At 39.6% G+C, this 21227-nt stretch overlaps 1 protein-coding gene across 1 annotated transcript in view; it reads right to left on the reverse strand.

The window, feature by feature from the left end:
- LOC120716527 (glutamate receptor-interacting protein 2-like) overlaps positions 1-20981 on the reverse strand; it is a 259433-nt gene extending 238452 nt beyond the window's left edge. The window contains exon 1 of the mRNA XM_040004067.1: positions 20327-20981. Within this exon, the coding sequence (XP_039860001.1) occupies positions 20327-20381 (55 nt within the window). The 5' untranslated portion in view covers positions 20382-20981. The remainder of the gene's footprint in view (positions 1-20326) is intronic.
- Positions 20982-21227: the final 246 nt, after the last annotated feature.

Consider the following 21227-nt stretch of genomic DNA (forward strand, 5'->3'; position numbering starts at 1 on the left):
CAATGTAACAATACATCACCTTTGCTCATCAGCAAAGAAACAAAACAAAAACATTTATTATTCCCCCAAAACATCAAACAACAATTGATGCCAAGCTTAAAAATTTTGTCTACATTTCTGTTATTGTTCTTCATAACATTGTATCACGCATTGTGTCAAAATAAACACATTTAAAAGAAAACAAAGGAAACAAACAAAGGAAACCAAAACAATCATTATGCACACACACACACTGTTTTAACACAAAAAATATAAAGAAACACAACCTGATTTTATATTCATTGCTGTGAAAATTGTTAGGTTGGCAGCATGGATGACAGTCGAAGAGAGGCAGGCACCGAGACATGCTGGGGGGTGGTAGCGATGTGCCTACTAAAGTGTATGTGTTATTCCTTTTCATAGCCCACGATCAGTTTAGCCTATAATTGACTTATAAGCTGCATGTGGGTGTGCAATTAACTGAAACCTAATTAAGGAACTGCCTGAATTCTGCATAAGCAGTTAAGCCAACTCAACAACAGCCAGGCATCCACAATGGAAGCTTCCGTTTATAGATTTTAATGAAATACACACGGTGACATTTGAATAAATAAAGCTCTTTGATCAGCCTGCCATTGATAAACTGCATTTGTGAGTAGCTATACCCTACTTTCTTATAGACCTTGAATGTACTTCAAATATTTAACATTCAGAAAGTCTCTGGGATTTGTCTAAAAGCAGGAAACACTTGTATGACATATGGCAGTGCATTACAAGTGAATCATACTGAGTTTGCTGGTATAAAATGTTATCTGAACATTGACTGATTGTTTTTTTTATATCATTTCAATAGGTATCTGTCAGGATCCTGGGTCTCTCGACCCAGCATTTTGAGTTCCTTGTGTCTTTTGCATTATGTTTGATGTTTAAGGTTCTCTTTGTATCTTAGTTTATTTCATAGTGTCCAGTTCAGGTTTCCTGTATTCTGTTTAGTTCCCTGTGTATTTAGTAATTTCCTCTCGTATAGTTGACCTCTGCGTCTCCCTCTGTGTGTTTGTGTTTATATTGTGGTGTTAGTTCTGGTGCTTTGTGTTCCCACTCCTTGTGTTCTGTGTTTCCTCATCCCATCATGTGCTCCTCCATGTTCTCTTTCTCCCTCCAGGGTGTCTCTGTGTACTTCCTGTTTTACTTTGAAGGTCTGTGTCTCACATTAGTGTATTCTGCTTTGCTTCCTTGTCTCGTCAGTTCTGATTTCTCCCAGCTGTGTTTCCCTCCTGTTTCCCGTTCCCTTATTGCCGCTGTGAAAATATTAGCCCTGTGTTTTCTGTTGTGGGTTACTGGTTTGTCTGTGATGTCTTCCCCAAGTCTCCCTGTGTTTCCTCCGTGGCCCTTCCTTTGTTCCTTTGCATGTCACTCTGTGAGTTTTGGTTTCAATTTCATGTATTTAGGTTTTCTCAGTTTGGTTATTTCTTAGTTCCTGTCCTTGCCATCTCCACCTTAAATAAACTCACTCCTCATACAAACCTCTGCCTGCACTTGGGTCCTCACTTTACCTCCACACGGCCTGCCTCGCCAGCCATGACAGTATCACCAGTAGGCAGCACCTTACACCAAGTAATACATTGCATATCTTCATTTTCACTTCACTTTACAGTTTCAGAAAAATAAGAATCTTATGTTATAAATGGACTGGTTCTTATATAGCGCTTTTCTACTCTCCTGGAGTACTAAAAGTGCTCTATATAACACGCCACATTCACACCCATTCTCACAAGCACTTCATCTATACTCTTTCTAAGTACATTCACACACAGTCATACTCCGATGGATGCATCGGAGAGCAAGTTGGGGTTAGTATCTTGCCCAAGGATACTTGGCATGCAGACTGGAGGAGCCAGGGATCGAACCACCAACCTTCCGATGAGTAGGTGGCCTGCTCTACCTCCTGAGCAAAGCAAGGCCTATATCAATACGGCCACAAGCATCTGATGAATGACAGCAGAGCAGTGTTTCATATTTAGTTTATTTGTGGAATTAAATCAGTGTGACATTTCTCTATAAAATGCAAAGCACAGCAGGTAATTGAGAGTGTAGGATAAGAAGGTAGCATCTACGGCCAACAGGGTAGAACAATCAGAACTCAAAGTGCAGATACTGTCAGTTTAAGTGACTTCAATGCTGATCTTGTCAATGGGCATTTGGGCTGAGAATGCCAAATGAGGAAACCAACTATGCATGGTTTGATTCTATTTAAACATGCAGATGGTGCTACCAAATGTTATCCAGATATTATTATATCTTAGAGTAACGCACACTTTTTTTTTAGCAGAGTAGTATTGGAAATAGGCATTGTATTGGAAATGGGACCCAAAGCTAAACATAAATGCCAAAATATATGTTACCTTTTGAAGCTGATAAAAACACACACACTGACTGAGTCTCACACATTTTACACTTAATCGTGCATATACAGGAACACACAAAGCAACATGAGCAAATCTGTCACCAACAACAAAGTCACATGCATGGACTGCACGTTCAGCAACTGACAAACATCCACTTTGTACTAAATAAACACGGGCGCAAATATACACACATGCACAGTGCTGCAGAAAAGGCCAAAAGGCACAACTCTCTGTGGAGCTGCCCTGTCTGTCTGCAGGTCAGTCAGCTAAAAGTGGAGAGCAGACGGGGCCACGCACAAACATACACAAATAATCACACATGCATACACACATATCTCACACTTTCTCTTCCAAAGAGAGGAACAGCCACACACATGCACAAACACACAGTGCAGTGGGTACTTTGCAGCTACTAGGATAGAGGCTGAATTGAGTTTAAGGACATTTAAGGATGCAAAAAGCAAAACCATGTGTCTGGCTGGAGACTGTGGAAAAAATCAACGCTTAAACATATATTAAAAAAAACAAGATTTATTCACTATTAAAGCAGTTTCAGTGACAAAATATCTATCTGTCTATCTAGGTTAGCTTAAAACAAACCATGCATAAAACTGTGAAATGCATTCAATAAATAGTTAATAACTCAAATGTCCAATGGTTTGCTGAACTACATCTCCCTTGTGGTTGTATGGCCATTACATACAATTCATTGTATTCAGGCAATAATAAATTCAACTGTGGCTTCCCCATTTATCTTGTAGATGCATGTATATACAAGTCAGGAAAATGGCTCATTCTCAACATCATCTGTCCTATTTCATTTTGTGATAAAAAGTTTACAAAGTTTACTTGACAGTTGCAATTCTTCCCCTCGTCTTTTTCTCTCTTTATTGTCCCTTGTGGTGTTTTTCAGTTGTTTTTTTTATTTACTTGTTTTTTATCAGAGGAAACAGACTGATGTAATTCTTACAAGCTTTTCTGATCCACACAACTTTAACTGAGTTCACTGGACCTTCACAAATATAGGACAAAAGGCTGAGGGATGCTTTTTTGCTAAGAATGTGACACGTTACATAGCAGGTACTGATGTCCATTTTTTATGTTGCTTGTTTTGTACTGTTTAAAATATGGAGTTAACGAGGATTCTTTGAAAACCACAAGAAATTGACTATTGCTATTTTACATTGTGTAAAATAGCAATAGTCACTTCAGAATGACAACAACAGGAAATATTACAAGCTAGTGCATCATAGGGACCCTGCTATGTAGGACTCAAAGCACTGTGTTAACCTGTGTAGATCTTTTGTTATGCAGGATGGATTGTGATAATTCAGCCAAAGCAGATGATTCAGAGATATCCTTGTATGCAGTCCTCTAAGAAAAGCATATAGAGTGATGATCATTGTGTTATGCATAGTTGGAGACACATGTACATATATACAGTTTACCAGGAAGAGGTAAAATCATATAAATTTAAATATATTAAAAGATGTTATATGTGAAGATAGTGAGCTCTTACATGTGAAGTAATGGCTTCTTGTTTTTAACATTTGGTTGTACTTCTGTACAAAGAAGTTGTTGTGTATGACTCCTGTCTTCTCTGTAGCAGGGGCTAAGCTGAAACACCAACAGCAGCACAAACCACAAGAGAAACCCAAAGGACAGGCTATTCCACACAGCCATTCGAAAAGGGATGTTTTCAAAGCACTCTGTGCAGTGCTGACACATTTCAATCAGGTTTAGTTCTGGACTAGGCCGCTACAACACCTTAATTCTTTTTCAGCCTTCAACTTCTTACTGGATCATTTGCCCCATTAACTAAGAGTGCATATGCACAAATTGTGTGTACGATCATATCATGCACAAATCAGTGATTGCTCAAGTTTGTTGGCTCCGAGTGATGCAGATTTACTAATGTATGCATGGGGAGAAAACCAAAATAGGCCGGTGTACACATATACTAATGGAATACTTATTTCCATCCATTCATCCATCAGTCCATTTTCTACCACTAATCCAGGTTCCGGTCACAAGGGCAGCGGTCTAAAAAGAGAAGCCCAGATTTCCCTCACCTCAGCCACCTCTTCCAGGTCATCCGATGGGACAATGAATCGAACCCAAGAGATGAAATCTCTCCAGTGAGTCCTGGGTCTGCTCTGGGGCCTGATGTCCAGAGCACATTCCCCAGGAGATGTCTAGCAGGCATGCTAATCAATTTCATTCTTTCAGTCACTACTCAAAGCTCATGAAGACAGGTGAGGGTATGAACTCTATGACCTTGGGGTTAATTTGCAGGGATGTACACTTCTGGGATGATTGCAGGATTGTTTTAACACACATCTAAATACTCAATAGTAGCAAACCGATCACTTATTCCATTGCATTTGATTACTTTCACTCTTAATTGCTATTGAATCATGGGATGTACTTAATTTCTCACAGAACTATACATAGATAGACTACTAGGCCAAGTGAAATAACACCTATGAACTATCAAAATACTACAGCTGTCTGAAACTGTCTGAAGCCACTGCCCAAGATCACATCATTAGAAAGTTATGGAGGTAGGGGAATTCACAAGTACAACTACGTAACATCTACTACTTTCAGATGATGTCTCAGCAATCAGAAATTGTGTTTACAATAACAAGCTGACCAATGGCATTGAAATAACTCTCCTCTCATGATGTTATTAGCAGCTCAAATTGGGATTTGGGGTTGAATTCCATGCTTGTTCGCGTTCCCTGTAGCTGCTGAGGGGGATTGAGCACTAATTCCCTCAATCCCTGTTCTCCAAGCTTTTGATATTTTTCTCTCTCCTTGTGTTTTGCTTCATTTTATTTTTGTTTACTCATCTTTATCAAGAGAGAGAAGCACTGATGCAATTTTGCTTTTTGATGCAATGAAATGCAGCTTTATGATTCTGCTACTGGATCAATAAAAGGGCATTTTAAAACTCAATTATCTTTTTCCCCCTTTACCCTCTCACACTCACTCATGACTTTGTATCTATCTGGAGCTCATTGCTTTTCCCATCTCTCTGGCTCTGAGCTCGCCCCCACTTTTACTCCACCACTAGCACTACACACACAATTCTCTTATCCTCTGTGATAGTGCTGAGCTCTGGCTTATGTAGTGGAACTTGCAGCAGGATTTTGGATTGTAATGGAGAGGATAGTCCAGATGAAAGGTGGGGAAATGTAGCACTATATAGGCCTTTGCAATTTCTCATTAACCAGACGTTTGTATGAAAAGCTGTTTTCATGGTTTTCCAAACACTCAGAAAGGTTTGACATGGGCAATGCACCCACAAGTCCAAAAATGGTATTATGGATAACTGTTGTCTTTAATAATTTTTCAGCGTAAAAGCTGTAATTATTTAAATATAAACATTAAAATAACTTGTTAAACAAGTTATTTTTGTTAAACCTATCGCCGAATGGAAGCTTTAAACATCAACAACAAAGACTCCATTCACGTATAGGGATTTGATAAAATGGTGGGTTGATATTTTGTGGTTCAACAGAGAAGTTTAGACGTTTCAGCAGATTACATCTGAAAATCTAAAATCTTCAAAGAATAGAAGGTTTATCAGGTAACTGCAGGGCTTGAAAGAATGACATGCAGAAAAGCAATGTGGATATACTTGGATGTTGCAATAAAGCAGAGGGGTATATCAGGCCAGTGACTGGCAGTGAAGCAGGGGCTGCAGCAATTTACATTTAGAATGCAGTAAGGACAAATGAACAGGAATGCGAATGAAACACCCAGCTCAAGGCAAATGATTGCCTCTGCTAGTAAATAGCAACAGCAGAATGCAGATAGACATAACATAGCACATAAACTTATAGCGTATTAAAGAGCAGTACACTACATGGAAAAGATGGAAATGAACAAAAAGCATTGGGTTTTTGATGAGCATATACAGTAGAAATAAGGAAAAAACAGTTTATGTGTCTGTAAAGCAAAGACAAATAAGGTGGAAGGAGATGAGCAAGGGGAGAGAGGTATGGCTACAATGACAATGGGGAGAAAAGATAAGACAGTGCGATTAATAGAGGTGTCTTGGTGGTCTGGCAGTTTTACCGTGTAACAATTAAATTCAGTCAAGAACTTGTGTTGCACATCAACCTTATTTTTCTGTTGCTCTCAAACACCTCACCATAAAAGAGTGATCAGTTAAATAAAGCTAAATCATAACAGTATTTAGAAAAGAGGTCACATAATGCACATAATGGCAAGGAAGGGGAAACAGTCCAGATTACAGCAAAGCCCTTTACCATATTATGGTAGAAGGAGAACACCAGCAAGGTGCAGTGATCACCATCTTGACTAAGAAGGCTTAAACCAAGTAATCATCTGTTTCAGGAGTCTTTTCATTGAGGTCCCTTTTTGAGAAACAACGTTTTTTTGCTGCTTGTAGAATTAGTAATGTGGCTCAAAATTTCATATTGCTGACCATGACTTCCTTCTTCAGCTGGCAAATGAAAGTACATACCTCAGTAAGAAGTTTTCTTTCTTTCTACTTTTTTATCTCCCAAAATTATCACTTTTTTTGGTCAAATTCGTCAATACGACTTAAATAGATTTAAATGACCCAAGGATAATGAAACTAATCAAGAAAATTGTAGTTGTTCTTACTACAAGAGGCTTTCATGTGGACAACTAAGCCAGACATACTAGTGCTTCAATAAGCAATCAGCTTAGGACAAACACAACAGACCCCATGTCATTTTTTGCTGAATTTTGGCAAACATAACTTTAATAGATTTGCTGAGTCGATCACTGATAATAATAAATAAAACAACATCTGGATTATCAAAATGAGCTTGGTTGGTAGAAGATATAACTATCTATGCAGGGAAGGAAATAATTCTATGGTTGCAAACTGCAGAGGGAAAAGAGCACAAGCTTAAATATGATTGGGGCCGAAAAGGAAAAAACAAAGGAAAAAAGAAAGAAGAAAACATAAATAGTCTTCAGAGAAGCATCGAAAAAAGAGAAAATAGTAGAGAAAATAAAATGTGATGAAAAACATTCTTCCATCAGGGGTGAAACACACAAAAAATATTGTGGGAAACAGTCGAAAAGAGAAAGCAGGAAATATAAAAGAAGAGAAGAAGGAGAAAAGCCAAACAAAATAAAACAACGACAGGCAAACAGATATGATGCACGTGGGAATAATGTATGACAAGATGTTAAAAAAAGAGATGAGGAGGTGGAAAGACGATAAAAGAGAGAACACAGAATAAGAAAAGAAAGAATCAAGGGATACTGGGAAAAGAGACAAGAAAAATGAGACCGAGATGAGAAGAGGAAGAGAAGATAAGAGGAGGGAAGAGAGGAGCATTTGTTGTTTTCGCTGTGCATGAGTCATCGTCAGATCCTATTATGACTGAAGCAGCATTACTGCTCTCACCCACTGCTAACCTACGGCTACATGCCTTCTACCCCCCACTCCCCCAACCCACCCTACACACACACGAACTCACACAAAGAGACACACACAGGTTGTCTCTGCTATTTATGTGAGGACATCGAAAAATGCCAAGGTAACAGCTTATCTTCTGGGGTCCACAAAAATACATTAACAAGATTACAATTTACAGATACACTGACTGTAAATACGATTAGGACTCATAATACATTGTATTGTTTTACATTCGACACTAAAGTATTTCCCATTACTTGCAATTTGTTTTTGTCAGCCTTGAACCTTACAATTCTATCAGTGCCTTAACCTACACAGTAGAACAATAAAAAACACTATAATATCAAACAGAATTGCCTTGGTGAAAACTATTACCAGTGAAAAATGGTGCAAAAATTTCAGCATTACCATGAATATAATGCCAGCTCAATGTACCTGTACAGTAGCATTAATTAGACTGTAATGTAATGTGCACAGAATTCCCAAAGAAGGAACCTATAGTCTGTATCTTTCAATAGCATTACTGTAAAGAAACATTAGAAAGCCAATGGAAGGTGACATGTTTTCAAAGCACGGTCCACACATGAAGGTGAGTGTACTCATCAAGTATCACAATGTAATCTGGCTGTTAGGGTCACTTCAGCTTTGGCTTGGACACCACAGTATTAGAGAGACAAAGCCAGTCTTGGTCCAGGAAGTGAAGTGCCTTTCCATAAAAGATAGTATAAAAGTAGCATCTTTGGAAGCAAAGGATCCAAAGTTCTTGGAAAGATTATAGTAGTTAAATACTGTACTAGTTCACAGCTGCATCAGATCAAACATTGTTTTTATTTTTTTTTGTTTGTTTTAGCTTCTGCAATATCTAACTTCAAATAACCTATGTTTATATTTTCCCAAAAAGAGTCATCCTGTGGGTGTGAGTGAAAAAAGACTGTTTTTTTTCTGATCATAAAAGAAGTAAGTAGTGTGACCTTGTTATAACTTAAAATTATTTTCTAATTATCTTTTCTAATTAACTAAATACTTTCTGTTTGTAAAACTTAACTACATTATAACCATAATAGTGACAAATCAGATAACCATATAAGAGTCACAATAGTCGAAAGAATACGTGCTACTCAAATATGTAAATAAATAAAAAGATGGACTTGGGTTAAAGGATTGATGATTTCAGTTTCAAATGACCATTTTGTCCTCAAAAAATTACAGACAATGTTGTTGTTTCTTGGCACTATATGAATCAAACTGAATTGAAAACTTGCACTGAACTGATTTAAGTGTTCCTTTTTTATCAGTATAATTATTCCCATCTGCACACATTTAGAATTGGAAGCATGACTCCATTCAAGGACCTCCCCGACCCTTTGCATGCAAGACACGGGTTTGGAAAGCACCGTAAACCCCCTAGTAAAATGGTAAATGGCCTGTATTTATATAGCGCTTTACTAGTCCCTAAGGACCCCAAAGCACTTTACATATCCAGTCATCCACCCATTCACACACTGGTGATGGCAAGCTACATTGTAGCCACAGCCACCCTGGGGCGCACTGACAGAGGCGAGGCTGCCGAACACTGGCGCCACCGGGCCCTCTGACCACCACCAGTAGGCAACGGGTGAAGTGTCTTGCCCAAGGACACAACGACCGAGACTGTCCAAGCCGGGGCTCGAACCGGCAACCTTCCAATTACAAGGCGAACTCCCAACTCTTGAGCCACGATCGTACAGAACAAAGCAGACATCAGTGTGAACACACACACTTGTTTGCTCAGACGATGCATGAAAAGCATGATCTGGAGCAGATGTGGGTTGCAAAGTGGCCTGCAGATGACCTGCAACTACTGACAGGCTAAACAGTTTAAATACTGTGTCGTATATTAACAGTTGGTCATTTATTTCTGAGCCATTAGTTGATGTGGTTTGGCACTAGCATCAGTCGTTTCATGCGGATCAAATGATTTAGTTTCACTTTCTGACCTGACCAAACTAACACTAAGTTTGATTTCTAATTGTGCTTAAGCAGTCATTTTAAAGGGAGTTTAAAAACAGCCTATTTAAAGATTATTTCAAGTGGTGGAACTGTGGCACTGAAAGGGTAAATTGATTTTCCATCCATCCATCCCAAACTAAAATATATTTTAGCTTGGTTTCTAACCTTCTGCTATTTTACCGTGAATGAATTGTACCATCTTTCAAGGACTGATAGCTAACTAAACATATGAACACGATGCACCAGAAAATGCTGTCTCACCAAGGAAACACTACAAGGCAAGGATAAACATAATAAAATCGTGTTCCTGAGGACACTGCCACAAGACAAACACTGTACACTATACTCTCTCTACTCTCTGGGGCAGAGTCAGTGCACAGAACTCAGCTCAGAGCCATTATATCATAGTATAACTTGATCAAAAAAACAAAAATTATATGCCTACTGATGAAAGCCAATAGTATAAATGAAAAAAAAAAAATATATATATATATATATATATATATATATATATATATATATCACGGCTCTAGAGTGCGACCAATTTGGTCGCAAATGCGACCAAATTTTTCAGTGGTGCGACTAAAAAAAAAAATTTAGTTGCACCTGTGCAACCAACTGTTGGGGTAGCAAAAAAAAAAAAAAAATCTGCAACCTTCCCTGTGGTCAACAACAGACACACGTTATGCCCCTATCGTGGACTAAACCAATCAGAGATAGTAAGGGGCGGGACCTCTCTGATTGGCCGTGGTCCAGTTGAAAGTGCAGGTGGAAGTGGGAGGCGAGTAGCTTGAATAAAGCGATATCAATTAATTAAATCCTGAATCGACTTTTAAATATAACTGTGTTTTGCCAGAAACGCCAGATTCTCAGATTAAAGCTCACAAAACCATTTCAACAACAACCAAACAGCAAATGAGAGCAGGTACACGGATCCCACACAAAGACGTAAACACAGAACGGACCGACGCATCAGAATCAACTTTGTCTTTCTCGGCTTTCTCACCCGACGGCCCGTAGACGGACACGCTGTCGGAGCTTAGCGGTTCTGATGCGTCCGGTCCGCTGTGTTTACGTCTTTTTGCGCTGATTCTGAGCTGCAGGTTTTGTCTCTCCAACCAAAATTCACCGAGCCAGCAGCAAAAGAAGCAGCAAACTGTGCTTCACATTTGATCAATGTTGTCATGAATTTTGCTGTTTTGCTTCCACTACTATTAAAATCACACTTCATGCACAGCTAGCTCTCTCTCTATCTCTCTCTGTACTTCAAAAACAGTTTCCCGTCTCCAATCTCTGTTTTCTGTATTATTCATTCGCTTATTACCCACCAGTCTACCGTTGTTTACAGCGCTGTCGGCTGCTGTCTTTTTCTTTTCTTTTTCTTTTTTTCACTTAAATGACCTCGGACAAGAAAGCCTATTTTTTCTGTTGTTCAATACTGAAGAAATTTAAACTTTGTATGCAGAACATTGTAGAATATTTTTAAGGTTATCTGCTATAAAAAGCCAGACCAGGAAAATCTCCTTCATGTTTTTCTGTGTTTTATTCTCAGTTACTTTCACACAAAGGCATCTGCTGTGATGTTCACAATTCTGATGAAGTCAGTACTGATAAATGATCAGAATTATAATATTTCTGACTGTCTGAGGCTAAGTTGAATCGAATCGGGACTTTGAAAACCGGAATCGAATGGATTATAGAAATCAGTGATGATACCCAGCCCTAGTGAGCCGCCTAGCCACGACAGACGTGGATGTAGCTGTAATAGGAAAAGAACTATTGCTAACTTTTCTGTTAAGTTAAGGCCTGATCCTTCTGAAATTCATAGCCAGTGCTCTGACACGGTGTCATCAATCTTTGACTGCTGAAAAAGCACAGTGTATCCAGAAAAACACATTATATTATATAAATTATTATAAAATTTGTGTGTGCCTAACTTTTGTGCTATACTCAACACACACTTCAAAGAATAACCAGCATAGTTTTCAAAGAATTTTTAAGAAAGGCATTCCTCTAACAAGAGCAACACTTGTCCCCACAGCAATAGATCTAAATAGATTTTATTGTTGCAAGAGTGCAAGAGTTTATTGATAATTATTGATTATTGGTGCAAGAGTTAATACAGTTAAATTCTATACATTCTAAAAATGTATAGAACAGGGTGTCCTGAAGGTTTTAGATGTGTCCTTGATCCAACACAGCTGATTTAAATGGCTAAATGACCTCCTCAACATGTCTTGAAGTTCTGCAGAGGCCTGGTAATGAACTAATCATTTGATTCAGGTGTGTTGACCCACGGTGATATCTAATACCTGCAGGGCACTGGCAGGGCTGGACTGGGACAAAAAATCGGCCCGGGCATTTTGACTAGAGACCGGCAACCATTATTATAGGAAAAGCCATAAAGCCTTTGAATGAAAACAAGCACTGTTGTGACAGTGATGTACACTGTCTTGTTGGTATATGTCTGATGTCTATAGATTTTATAAAAACTGGTTGTAAGATTCAGATAATTACTTATTAAAAGCGAGACATTTTAAATGAGAATAAGAAAGAAAAGTATTTCTTTGTGCCCCCCTCTCCCTGTTAATGCCCTACCTGGCCCCCTGGCAACACTTTGCTAGATCCGCCCCTGCACAGTTACCAGCTGTCAGCTACATAGAAAATGATATTGGTGTTATTTGTCTCTCAGAAACAGTTCATAACTTCCCTTCAACTCATTCATGTCACCTGAAAGGTAAACCTGTTTCTCCATCACCTGTTCAGCTCTGATGATTCAGTAAGGACATCTCCTGGTTTCATCTTCATGTTTCCCTCTCACCAGATAACCAAACCAATATCATGACCAGCAGGTTTACAGCTGTGGCTCCAGCAAACATCAGCTGATACTAGAAATTAATAAATAAATAAATTCTAACAACAGCTCATCAAGCTTAAACGTGCTGCTGTTGTTTAGCGCGACATCCGCTGGTTTCTTCTTTTGGGCGCAAAGTGGGCGATAAACAAACAAGAGAGAAAAGTCAATCAACTGATCATTGATCAGTTTCATGATTGAAGTAGCAACAGGAGAGGGAGGGGGAGAGAATGAGAGAAGAAGAGGCAGCTGTGCAGCATAAAGACACAGAATAACTCCAGCTTTGTGTCTTTTTCCATTCTAGCTGAAGTACGGGACAAACTGTGTTCCTTTTCACCTCAATACGAAACGCGTGATATTTTCTCTGACTACGGGACGATTCTGTTTTTTACGGGACGGTTGGCAATTCTACTAACTAACCTTATGAATAAAGTTCACTATCAGTAACATCAAAGCACCCACCCAGAAGTATAGAAACTCTGTCATGCTAGCTAGTGCGCAGTACTTATTTTTACACATCGGCCAGCATCTGGCCAATCCACCACCTTTCATTGTTTATACTGTTACAAAAAAACAACAAAAAAAAACAAAAAACACCCATCGGCCCATAAAAACGAATAATCACCATCAGCCCGGTATGCCCGATGGCCAGTCCAGCTCTGGGCACCGGCCCTTGAGGCCTGGAGTTCCCATACCACTGGTATAGAAAAATGCCAGTCTGTAATCTTTAACAACCATGATAAACAAACAACTCCAAGATATCTTCTCTTTTTATTCTCAAATGCACTTTTCTGTTGCCTTGTCTTGTATTTTGTGTCTGTTATAGTACATGATTTTAAAGAACAAGCACAATAATTTTCATCTATATCTTTGACATAATGTACAGATGAAACAGCTTTCTTCCTTTGTCTGCATGCTATCCTCAGTGTTGGGAAGGTTACTTTTAAAATGTATTCCACTACAGATTACAGAATACATGCCCCAAAATGTGTTTTGTAATGTATTCCGTTACGTTACTCAATGAGAGTAACGTATTCTGAATACTTTTAATTACTTAATATATTATCATACTTTTTTACAACTACATAAATGAACTATTGCTGTGTGATTTATTACTATTACTGAAGGTTATTCGCCATACCATTTTTAATCTTAATATAAAATGAGTAACAGTAGGGTGGACATTAGGTAAGGCTGCACTTTTTCCAGCAATCTCGTATTGAAAACTATTCTGCACGTATATAAAACGAACCATAGTAAAGGGACCTCTGGCTAATACGTCGGGTTCGTGTCGGGCTCGTAACCGAAAACTAGCTTTACTTTGTAGTCTGGGTCAACTTTGCTAGCGAGAGACAGAGAGAGGCGTTGAAAGGCTGCTCCATTGGAACTTATTGTTTCGGAGTGTGGGATTATAATATTATCTTATGCCATGTTATACCCCTAATTAAAGATTGTGAAATTATTATGTAGTTTTAGTTTGTAGTATTCTCCTGAATTAGAAGAAGGTGATAACTATTACAGTTATTAAACTGATTTCTAATACATTAGACTACTGATTCAGTGTGAGTGAATGATATTGTTTATGATGCATTATACTGCTGAGTTATAAGAAATACTGTTTTCAGAGAGTCAGGACCTTGCTTTTTCTGATAGTAGAGGAGACAGAGAGCACATTCCATGGGAGACTTCACCCCCACCGTATGTTGAAGGCAGACAAAATATGGAGCCAAGGCTATAAGTCAGGCTCGCTAGGAGAATGTGAATGTTTAGGTTTTTACGACTAGGTGGGGGCCACTAGAGGCTATAAGAGTTTGAGTAATCCTCCACCAGTTTGAGATTTGCTGTGACCCTCTGCATGCATGTCTCCCCATCCGGATGGTTTATGCTCATAAAGTGTTGAATTGTATGGAATAAAAGATTGTTGATTGAGCATTTATATACCGAGTACTGTCCTTCCTTCAGCCCAAAGATCGAAAGTATTGGGAGAATTTAACAGGAGGAAAACACGAACACAGTGTACAGTCGAGTCTTAATAGCTTACTTACAACTGGGCTCGTCAGGCACTCTTTTTGGCTGAAGTGGTTATTATTATATTTACATGCTTCCAGCTCCCATTTCTGCTCGGTGACAACTCGTACTTTTCTACTCTCCTTTTTCTCCCTCCTTCGCTCACAGACACATAACGGGTATGGCAGTCCATTCTCCCTGCAGCATGGACTACACTGTCCATGAGGCTACATTCTTTAGGGGTATGCCTGTAACACTCTGCCTATTGCCTTCATATTAAATCATTTTTTAAAATATTTCTTCACGTCATTTTGAGACGCAAGATTGAGACACAGACATTAGAGCCTCTTAATGCATGTTGTGTTTGGGTTTCCACCGGCGTGGAATTACAAAAAATAGAGAGGGCATAGCCTAACATATGAAACAGGAAAATACCGCCATGTAATCCATTTATTTCAACAAAGTAACCGTATTCTGAATACCACCTTTTTAAATGGTAACTGTAGCGGATTACAGTTACTCATATTTTGTATTTTAAATACGTAACGGCGGTACATGTATTCCATTACTCCCCAACGCTGGCTATCCTGTCACTGAGCACTTGTTACAATGGGTGAATAGTTATAAGGTCTTAATAAACAGGCTTAAGTGTTCAGTGATGGACATATAGCATGTATGTATGTCAATTACTGAAGGTACCACAGTTGCGCAAATGCAGAATTAGGGTTTCTATTCAGTTCAAACCTACAAAGGTGAATATATATATAGGCGCCTGGATGAGAAACAATGTCCCCATTTAACCCAATGGAAAACAGCCAAAATGAAAATGTGGAATAATGAAAGGTAAAAGAAAGAGTCAAATAAATTGCATATCACAAGTAAAGATTCAATAACAAGCATGTGACCAATAAAGCACCATGTTGACCATGACCTCAGGAACTCAATAGCTGTAAGTGATTGCAAAAACACACCATGACTTATGACTTACACTGTATCTTGGAACATGAAATTCAGTGTAGTATTTTGCCCATAGTACTAATAAGCGACACATGGGAACACTTTCCTATTTACTTTGACTAGCAGTTCAGCAACAAGTAGCTACTGTTGATAATTACATTTCTATCAGCATACAGATGAATTCTCTTATGAAGCAAAACAGTTGAATCACAAATCATGCTACATTAGCCATCTACAATTTCCAGTTAGCAATTAAGTAGTTACCCTATTATCAAATGTTCAGTTGTTTGAAGCTTCATGTAGTATTAAGTGCTGTTACATCTGTCAAAACTAAATAAATAAATAAATGAAAGTTATAATTAAATGCAAAAAATAAAGCAAAAAAACTTAAGCCTTACTCTGAACCATTAGATTTGTGGTGGGTACTACTTTTTTTCCCCATCTATAGTTTCATTTGGTAATTTCTACCAATATCTGTAAATAAACATGCATGTCCATAATGTTAAGTGTTACTAGCACTTTCAGTGTCCAGAGTGCACCATCTGACACATGCCAGTCTTTTTTCCCCTTATCTATCTCCTCCTCTTACATCCTGAGCTCCTTCTTTGCATGCCCCCTCAACTCCCCACCCATCAGTGATAACACAACTTAGCCTTATTAAAAGGCTTTTTGGGAGGTTGGAGCTCAATCACCAGCTCACAGTTTATTACACATTCACACACACAGTGGCAGGCTTGCTCTCCACTAACCAGCACATTATTTGATCTTTTAGTCTCCTGATGAATGGGATCTCTTCCTTCAAACGATAAGCACTAGAAACCAGCCCTCTATCTTTCTCCTTGATGCTCTCCTCTGTTTTTATCCATTTCTTTCTTACAACATTCTCTGTCAGGTCTCTCTCTCTGTCTCTCTCTCTGTCTCTCTCTCTGTCTCTCTCTCTCCCTCTCTGACTCTCCTTTCATTTGGCTCTTTGTACCTTTCATTCTCTTTGAGTCCTTCCCTCCATCTTTCATGCAGATCACAATCGCCATTATTATTTGAACCCTTAAATTTCTCCCCATCTCTGGCATGATGGATGGGTGTTGCATGCACAAACACTGCCCCCCTCTTTTCTCTCTACGGCACACACAAAAACACACACTCATACATGCTGACAGGCTTGCTTATCCATAATCTGTCCTTCTGCAGGGGAATGAGATGTTTTGATCAAACAGTTGTTACATGGTGGTGGCGAAGCTACTTATAAATGCATTACACAGTGGTCATTTCCTTTTAACTGCACAAAACACATGCACCCACACAATGCAACACAATGCAACACAATGGTTTATCCGAAAAAAGAAGTTACTGACTCCTTTCTATTTTTCCAACAACGCTTCTTGAACGTGAAGGGACTTATTTCAGTATAAATAAGTATAAATGCCTGTGAGACTTTTAATAGTTTTTATGCAGCCTGCTGATTTGAAATGATCATTAGTGAAACTGAAATATACATAAAAACATAAATGCGGCTGACAGCGGAAAATGAGCTGACTGCTGAACCCTTTTGGATATGCCAGTTAATGTGAGCAAATAGTGATTTCGATGCATTCTAGCCCATGTTATTGATTCGGAAATTGCATACAGATTGTTTATGTACTGGAAAATACTACCATAGCAACATTTTCTGTCATCAGTCTCAGTAATGTAAACTCACTCTCATGTTCAAAAACCAGCTTCAGATGATGTGAGCTTTGCACTATGGCACATTGTCCTTCTGGAAACATTCATCGGGAAATGGGTATAAAGGGGTGGAGATGGTCATCAGCAATGTTCAGGTCGGCTGTATGGGTTAAACCAGCGGTTCCCAAACTTGTTTTGCTAGGCCCCCCTTTGTTTTACAAGAAAAATGTTCAATGTGGGCGCCCCGTGCTAGCAGTGTCCAAGCGTTTTTTTTTTTGTTTTTTTTCCCTTTTCACCCCCCCCCCCCCCCCCCCCCGCACAATGGCCCTGCCCCCCCCCCCCCCCCCCCGCCAGGGGGGGGGCCCCATACTTTGGGAACCTCTGGGTTAAACAATGCTAAGGGGTCCAAAGTATGCAAAACAAAATCCCCTACACCATTAGACCACCTCCACCAGCCTGTACCATTGATACATGAAAAGGTGGATTCATACTTTTATGTTTAGGTTTTTTGTGTATGTCAAATTCTGACCCAACCAGTCACATTGTCACACCAGAAATTAAACCCATGCAAGTTGCAATCTCAGTTTCCTGTTCAGGAGTGGCACCTGGTGTGGTCTCTACTATTGCAGCCCTTCTGCTTTAAGGCTCAACAAGTCATTCATTCAGAGATGCTCTTCTGCATACTTTGATCATAACAAGGTGTTTTGTTTTGTTTTTCCTGTTAGCGTTACCTTCTTTTCTTTGCTCAAAGTTGTCTGGCCATTCTCTTCTGACCTCTGGCATCAACAAAGCATTTTTGTCTAGAGAACTGCCGCTCAAAAATACTGGCTGCTTATGCCAGTGTCTCTTTTTCAGATGATTCTCTGTAAACCCTAGAGATGGTTGTGTGGGAAAATCCCAACAGATCAGCAGTTTCTGAAATACTCAGACCAGCTCCGTCTGACACCCTCAAAGTCACTTAAATTCCCTTTCTTCCCCCATTCTGTTTGAACTTCCAACTTCAGCACATCTTCTTGTCTGTTCAGGCCTACAGCTTTGTATGCATGTCTGAAAGACGACCTGATTGTGGCATATTTTACTTGTGTCCTGTTTGGACTATATCTTTGAAAGTGTTAATGTTATTTTGCCTTTTTGATACCTGCCCTTTATCAAGTAGATTTTACCTGGCACATTTTGTCAACCCCCATATCTCATTCCCTCCCTCTAATATAACAAAATAAAATAAAACATTGAAGGCTGGTACAATAAGGGGCCTCAAACAGCCATTCATAGATCCATAAGGCACTTATCAATGAACAACAGTGTCACCAGCATACTAATGTAAAAGCTGCATCTCCTGCCCAATAAACACTAAGCGCACACAGCATTCTTCCACTATCTCCCTCCATCCCTTGCACTTCTCTTTCACACACATCATAAACAAACACCGTCTTGCTCTGTGTTGCCCCATATTTCTTTTTCCTCACACTAATCTTGAAAAAACTCCACCTTTTTTCACTTGGTCTCTGTCTCACACCCATACAGTAAATAAAACCTTACACCCAACACAAACATATGCACATACACACAAACTCTGGCATCTGTCCTGCCCATAAATTCTCACTTAGCTGTCCACTACCTCTCTTTCTTGCACTCACAAGTATGGGTTAAGTAAACAAGTAGAGGAGTCTCAAGAAAGCAAAAACAAAAAACACGTGTGCGAGGCTAGATGGTACATGGTCTGCTAGCACTCTTTAGGCACTTGCACACTTTCTGCAACTGTGATAGAATACATTAACGTCACTGTTCCATTAAAGGGATCAGACACAAACATGTCTTCTGTGATTGCTAAACATGTAATCTTGAAAAAAAAAAAAAAAAGAGCTAAGCAGACCACTACAAGAGCCTTAACTTTTTGTAAACTGGTTTTCAAAAAAGACCCTATTAATGAAGTTGGCTTACAGTTTTTAAATTCACCCCAAAGATGTTGGATGTTTTCCAATTTTTTATGAACCTGGCTTCAGGCAAGGGGGGATTTCTCATGTTGACACAAGAAACAGCCTGTTTAAAGTTAGAAGCTCCCTGGTGCTTAAAATTCGATTTTATGCTGCAGATTACTTTTTATTGGGAAAGATAAAACCATGAGGTCACACACATGCAACTGACCATCCTGTTATGCACACACACCAGCATACGTACACTCACACACACACGCACACACACAATATAATGGTATGTAACACTGAATTTAAATCCAAGTCAAATATGTGTCTTATTTAAAATAATACGCTAACAATATTAGCGCGCGCGCGCGTGTGTGTGTGTGTGTCTGTAAACACAAAAATGCCCAGAAAAGGGATGCAGAACATCTTTCTCTTTCTCTCTCATTCCACTGTCAGCACCATTCTGTCTCTATGTCACATGCAACATATACTTTCTCATCTGCGCGCATTCACTTCTTAGCTACATCACGCACGTGCACATTCTAGCTGACCAACATCATCACTGTCTGCCTTCTCCTGTGTTCATGCTGCAGGACCAGCACACTGCCTCTATGTGTTTGCGTGTCTGTGGGTCTCTCTCACTCGATTTCCCTCTATCTCTCTCTCACACACACATAAATGCGCACTAACACGCGCCCTGACCTGCCAGCATCAGTAGCCTCGCGCAATGTCTGCTGAAACGGCGGAACAAACCCGTGGTGACACGTGTGCGCACAGCGCGCAGCTCCAGCAGCCCGAGCGTATCCATGCACACACACACGCGCACACACAGTTAGTGAAGCTGCAGGTGCTTCTCAATCAACCCACAAAACGCAAACAACACAACGCAACACACACACACACACACATACACACACGCACACACTTCCAGTGATCCAGAAAACTCAGAGCACATGAAGCAGAAATCATAAAGATTCAAAGTGTCTCCAGAACCCAACTGCTCATATTTCAGCCCCAATTTAAACAGCAGGAAATCGTGCTGCCCGTGCGCAAACACACACACGCGCGTGCACTTGCTAGTGCAAACACACGCACACAGCAATTTGTTTTGTCTTCCTACCTTCCTCGTGCATCCGCTGCAGACAGAAAGTAAGGTTCCGCCGCCAACCCGGCATGGTGATGAGGAAGAGAGGTCTGGATAATGAAGAGGATGATGGTGATAATAATGAAGAGGAATGATGATGAGGGGCAGTAGATCCTGTCCGGTGGAGGTGAGGGCAAGCAGTTAAGAACAGCCACTGGCAATGTAGCTCTTTCCTCTTCCTTCTTGTTCTCTTCCCCCTTTCCTCTTCTTCTCCTACTTTCTCCTCTTATGTTTTCCCTCTTGTCTGACTGCCTGTAAACGGCGAGTAGCTGCAGCTCTCCCCGCAACGACCCCTCTGACAGTCCGTGTGACAGTCGGTCCCGCTGCGGCACCAGTGGTCTTTCTCTCTCTCTCTCTCTCATTCACTCTCACTCGGTTAATAGACTCCATTCACTCCTCGCTTTAGTTCTTTCCTTATCTACTCCAAATGTGTCCTTGCTGTCTCCCCCTTTCTTTAATTTCACTGCCATCCTCTTTCTCTTTCTTGTTTCTCTCTTACTTGTTACTTTTCATATCAAAGGTTTGTTTTCCCCTCTTTGTTCACAAAGGAAAGAAAAAACATTTCCCCCTAGCAATTTACATAAAAGAAATAAATGAAATAATAAAATAAAAAAGTGGCTTTGATCACCATTTACCAAGTACTTTTTCAGTTTACATATACCAAAGCTGTACACTTTTATCTATATTGAGACTTTATGTATGTAAATACACATCTAAGCTCACACTGACCCTTAAAAGGAGCAGATGCTGATAGTTCAGTCATTAACTCATTCTGTGACTCCAAATTTTAAATGTTAAACCCATGTAAATGAAGCAATTCAGGAATAGGGAACATCATATAAGTGGATATAAAAGGCAGAGTTGAATTTCATACTCT

This window comes from Simochromis diagramma, unplaced genomic scaffold (genome assembly GCF_900408965.1).
Source record: "Simochromis diagramma unplaced genomic scaffold, fSimDia1.1 OVJJ01000320.1, whole genome shotgun sequence".
Lineage (NCBI taxonomy): Eukaryota > Metazoa > Chordata > Actinopteri > Cichliformes > Cichlidae > Simochromis > Simochromis diagramma.